Source organism: Eucalyptus grandis, chromosome 3 (genome assembly GCF_016545825.1).
Source record: "Eucalyptus grandis isolate ANBG69807.140 chromosome 3, ASM1654582v1, whole genome shotgun sequence".
Classification (NCBI taxonomy): Eukaryota; Viridiplantae; Streptophyta; class Magnoliopsida; order Myrtales; family Myrtaceae; genus Eucalyptus; species Eucalyptus grandis.
Window position 1 is genome coordinate 30,921,360 of NC_052614.1, and position 5,294 is coordinate 30,926,653.

At 39.6% G+C, this 5,294-nt stretch overlaps 1 protein-coding gene across 1 annotated transcript; it reads left to right on the plus strand.

Moving 5' to 3' along the window:
• The first annotated feature begins 233 nt into the window (after window positions 1-233).
• LOC104439421 (aspartyl protease family protein At5g10770) lies at window positions 234-1,655 on the plus strand. The gene is made up of 2 exons (XM_010052490.3): window positions 234-555; window positions 829-1,655. Exons 1-2 carry the CDS (start codon window positions 234-236, stop codon window positions 1,653-1,655), a joined length of 1,149 nt encoding a protein of 382 aa, XP_010050792.3.
• The last annotated feature ends 3,639 nt before the right edge of the window (window positions 1,656-5,294 follow it).

Here is a 5,294-nt window from a genome sequence, read left to right on the forward strand (position 1 = left end):
TAGATACCATGAGAGCTTTGACGAGTATTTTCAATAGTATGCTGCCAATGATTTCTCATTCCTTGCATCTAACATAGTTGTGCGCGGTAATATAATATCTTGTTAATGCGTTTGTGACTTCCGTTATTTCTTTCTTAGTGAACTCAACCCTTAAACTAGTTCACAAGTATGGACCATGCTCTCAGCTGTTCGATGGTGGCCCCATCAACCACACACAGGTTCTTCTCGAAGACATGGCAAGGGTGAAATGGATCCAATCCAAGATCTCCAACAGCATCAGTGGCACCAGTGATTTGAAGGAGGCCACCGTTAGCCTCCCAGCGAGTTACGGCCCCTACCGCAGCAGCTATGTGGTGACTATAGGCCTTGGCACGCCGGAGAAGGACCTGACCCTCGCGTTCGATACAGGAAGTGCGCTTACTTGGACCCAGTGTGAGCCTTGCATCGGGTCTTGCTATAACCAGACCGAACCAATCTTCAACCCCTCTCAATCCTCGTCCTATGCCAACATATCTTGCTCCGCGCCATCGTGCATTCAGCTTCCTTCTGGCACAGGTAATAATTGACAGGCACGTGTTTCATGTCCAATCAGGTTTTTAATTGGTGGATTACAAAATTAGACATCATCAGCACGTAATAATTAAGAATAATGATCAGTGGTGTCGATGTTTGTAACTTGCCAGTTGAAAGCCTTCCTCCATTCTCATAGACCATGTTGGCGAGATTTTTATTTAACGGAATAAAGACAAAGAAGAAGACTGCTAGTTGTGAGAGGTTTCTAGAAACACGTTTATAATCGCTTTGTGAATCAACTTTAATGATGAGCAGATCAGCTAACTGGCTGCAGCGGATCCACATGCGTCTACGGGGCAGCATACGGTGACGCGTCCTTCACGGCTGGGTTCTTTGCCACGGAAACGCTGACCCTAACCCCGACGGATGTTATTACCAACTTCGAATTCGGTTGTGGCGAGAACAACCAAGGGACATTCGAAGGTTTCGCCGGACTCCTTGGGCTCGCCCGAGACCCAGTATCGATCATAGAGCGAAGCGCGACCCAGTATGGCCGATACTTCTCATACTGCATTCCTCGTTCAACTGGCGGCACCGGGTACTTGACTTTTGGAAAGGGCACAGTCACATCTGCCTCGTTGAACTTCACGCCGATGGTGACAATCGCACAGAATCCGCTCTTTTACGGCATCAACATAACAGGAATCAGCGTAGGAGGGAACCCACTTTCCATACCGTCGACTGTGTTTTCTAATGCCGGCGCAATCATAGACTCGGGGACCACGTTTACGTATTTGCCTCCAACTGCGTACACCGCCCTCCAGTCGGCATTCAAAGAGGCAATGGCAAACTACACGAGTGCGCCTCCAGCTTTGCCGTTAGACACTTGCTACGACTTCAGTATGCTTAGTGACATCACCGTCCCAGCGATCACGTTCTCTTTCGATGGGTCAATTAACGTGGATTTGGATGTGAGTGGGATGTTTTACGTGTTGGATCCGTCGCTAGTTTGTCTAGCATTTGTGGCCAACAACGCAGATTCGGATGGAGTCATCTATGGCAACACACAGCAGAGGACATTTGAGGTGATCTATGATGTGCCCGGAGGACAAATTGGGTTTGGTGCCCAGGGCTGTTCCTAAGATGGCCATGGTCCCCTCGAGTTGCATTTGAGTTGTCGGAAGGAGAAGGAATCATTCGAGTGCGTGCTTTAGTAGTACTTGGTAGGTTTGAAGAATAATAACGAATGTCGTTCTCCTTGTCACTTCAAGTCGAAACACCCTACGATCGCGATTGTGTGGTATAGTGACTGTTGTGAGTGTTTTGTTTTCCATCGGAAGGAGATAAATGAAACATCACGTGGATTTTTATGAAATCCACGTGACCTTTTTAGATGAACATTTGGAAAATCTGAAGTATTCGGTTGCTCTATCTTATTTGAAGTAGAATTTTCGCGATTAGGAATGCCTGGTCTTCGGGATTTTCTTCTTCTTTGGCGTGGGGGACTGTGCTGGAAATCTTCGAAGGAGACCGGTGGGCGAAATAATCCCTTTTGCGAGGTGGCGATTGCATTATCGTGGGCCCTCCTAATTCTACCGATTACAACTTGATTTTCCTACTTAATTATTAATCTTATATTAGATTTATGAATTGCCACTAACGTTTCTTGTCAATTAAGAGCCAAGCCAGAAGCTTGCCTTAATATGAACAAGAGATTTGGCTCTGATAACATGGTTACACTAGATTCATTTCCGTTTTATGTACCTTTTTCTCTTTTATAAAAACTTTTACCATGTGATCATTCCTTTTTATTTCCCGTTTTATTATTTAAGGAAAAAGCCACCAAAAATCCCAAATGTCAACACCAACCCGATTATTTATTTATTGCATAAAAATTAGGGATTAATTTTTAACCCCTAAACAAAAAAGAATATCGGTATTAAGTTGCATAGCATATAGTTATAAGAGTATTTATTTTTTATTATTGCATTTTCATTGGGCCGGCAACAAATGGGTTTGAATTGATGGTTCTAAGCTTTAATTTAATGAGTTGGATTAGGCTTATGGAGAGAGGGAATTGACCCAAGCTCATCCTTCTTTGATAGTCAAAAATTGACTTAAGAGAAATGATGAGCTAGAAAATTAGTATATTTTGGAAAAAAATTAGTATCATTCTTCCAATATTCTTTCAAGAACATAGAAAGAAAACTTGGCCAATGAAAAGAAACAAAAAGAAAGAATAATATGGCGTGGATCTTTCATAATATGTGTGTGTGTATACATTTATATTGAGGGGTATATTTCCTAGCGAAAAGGAAGTTTCTGGATGAGGAATATTGAAAAATAGAAGGGAATATTGCATGAAGGAGCATTTATTTGGGGCAACATATTTATGCGCGTCGAAGGCGCAAGCGAAAAGAAATCTTTATTCATATTTTAAGGTTAAAAAAGAAAGAGAATATGGTCGCTTTATTCAAAAAGATAACAAGCTTGAGTATATAAAGGGGCTAAAAGTTGTGTCTGTTTGTGCAATTTCGATTGGTGAAACGTGAGAGATTCTTATCATTTTCATTTGTTCTTGTTCGAGTTCTTTAGTAATGAAATGTGAGAAAGAGTCAACAGTTACTTGTGCATTTCCATCAATACTCATGGATTGATTTAGTGAGAATCTTCCCATTTTAATTCTAGAATTATTTTTCATTTTTCTATTATTTTACCTTGTAGTTTGTATGTAATGCTTCTTTTTTTTCCTCATCAGATATGGATCACATACAAAGAATAATATTTTTTTCATGGGTGGTATAAATGATATACAGTTCTTACCAAACAATAGACATAATAAAATATGAAAATATCCAATTTTAATACTGCGATTAATCAAACAATAAATATGATATAGCAAAATCCTCAAATTTTATATTATAATTTTATCCAGTCTTATCCAGGACTAGAAATTCAAACGACCAAACACACGCATTCTTGAACTTTTTCTTTCTAAATCTTTTTATGGGGATGCAATCAAAATATGCTAAATATGCACGAAAACAATTATTCATTAAAACTATCATTTTCTGATAAAGCATTATCATGATGCAAATAAAACATGAGATTCTATCTTAGCGTGCAAAATATGCAAACATTAACATGATTAGTTATGCAATAGTAACAACCTAATTAATCCCACGGTGCAATGATCGTCTTAGTTGCAATGTAGATGCAATTCTAATCTAATTTTCTCGTCCTTTCTTTATTTTTATTTTATCTCTAACAAACGAATTAAAACCTGAAAATCTACCACATGCTCAAGTAAGCATGAAAATAACCTGTATGCATAAATCAACCTATATGCTGAACTACCATGTAATGTAACTATGGATTTCATGAAAACCGGCGAAAGGATCGACCTAAGTGCTCTTGGATTTTCAACCTTAAACTTCCTCCGAGAACAGGGTTAGTGCAAACCAAAAATAATGAAACCAAAGCAATAAAATCTTGAAATTTGAAGTAAAACCAATCTAAACATGTAAATCGCATGGACGCTATGCGAAATCAACATGGAGGATGTAACATCCTCGATTCCGGCCCTGTAAGGATCAGCCATAAGGTCCTAAAAGGATTGATCATGAGCCATTGGCCATGGATCGATCAATTCGATCGGCAAGGAATTGTGGATCGGTCATGGACTAACTGACCGATCATGATTTGGTCGAGGTGTCGGCCGTGAATTTCTACTGACCATACCGATGAGATAGAATCACCAGCTCATAAGATGACCTTTTGATCACAAGAATTGATCACGGGATGATTTTGGGTAGTTGGATGGTCACGGGTCAATTCGACCAATTTGGTCACGGGTGATTCCCCCGATTATGCACCGATATATGAACGATCCAAATTGCTCAAATGTGACCATCTTCTGACCAAAAATACATCATTCTCTATTTAATTCTTAGTGATCGGAATGGAATCTCGAATTGGTAATGTCCGATCATGGATTGGTAACGCACCGACCATGAACCCTACCGGTGAATCGAGTGCCTATCGAATGAGCCTAGGGATAGACCCAACTATTCCATCACTAAATCTAAAGTCCATGAGTGTCTTGGCTTAGTGCTAAGCCATGGGTAGCCTTAGGATTGGTCTTGAACCGATCTAAGGACAATCGACCCTGTTGGCCGACCGACTGTCCAAATGAATGGTTTAGGCAAATATGGAACGTAATGGCCGAACCTTGAGTCTACGTGATTCGGTTTTTGATGTGTGACTAATGATCCCTTCCTCAACCCTAGAATCAATTTGGACAATAGAATTCTCTAGCCTGCCTTCTTAAGGAAGGAAAGGATAAAGCAAAAGAGAATTCTCGAATCTCTTCATTAAATGAAGGAGGATGAAGTGGCCAAGCTAACCTAGGACTTAGTTAGAAACTTGGGAGATAAGGATGCCAATTAATACTTCTTGACCAAGTGGGACGCCTCCTTTTCCCAATTAAGGATTGCGAGCTTTGATTTTCGAAATTTCTGGGCCTCCACTATTTGCCAATTTCACACAAATTTTTTTGGTGCAAATTTAAAGAAACTTTATTCATAAAGTTGTTCTAAACATCTTGATCTAAAATATACTTAAATTTCATATTTTTCTGAGGTGAAATGGCAGGGACCAATGGTGACCAAGTTGCCTTCTAGAATTTTTATAAAATTTCCCTTTCAAATTTAACCATGATTCATTGGTAAAAGTTTTAAAGGACATCTATTTCTACAACATATAGAAATTTCAAAGAGTTT

Bases quoted from the DNA above. Each gene is read 5' to 3' on its own strand.
- LOC104439421 (XM_010052490.3), top strand. From the start codon at position 234: ATGGCAAGGGTGAAATGGATCCAATCCAAGATCTCCAACAGCATCAGT. The intron at 556-828 runs GTAATAATTGAC...AATGATGAGCAG, and splicing joins TCAGCTTCCTTCTGGCACAG to ATCAGCTAACTGGCTGCAGC.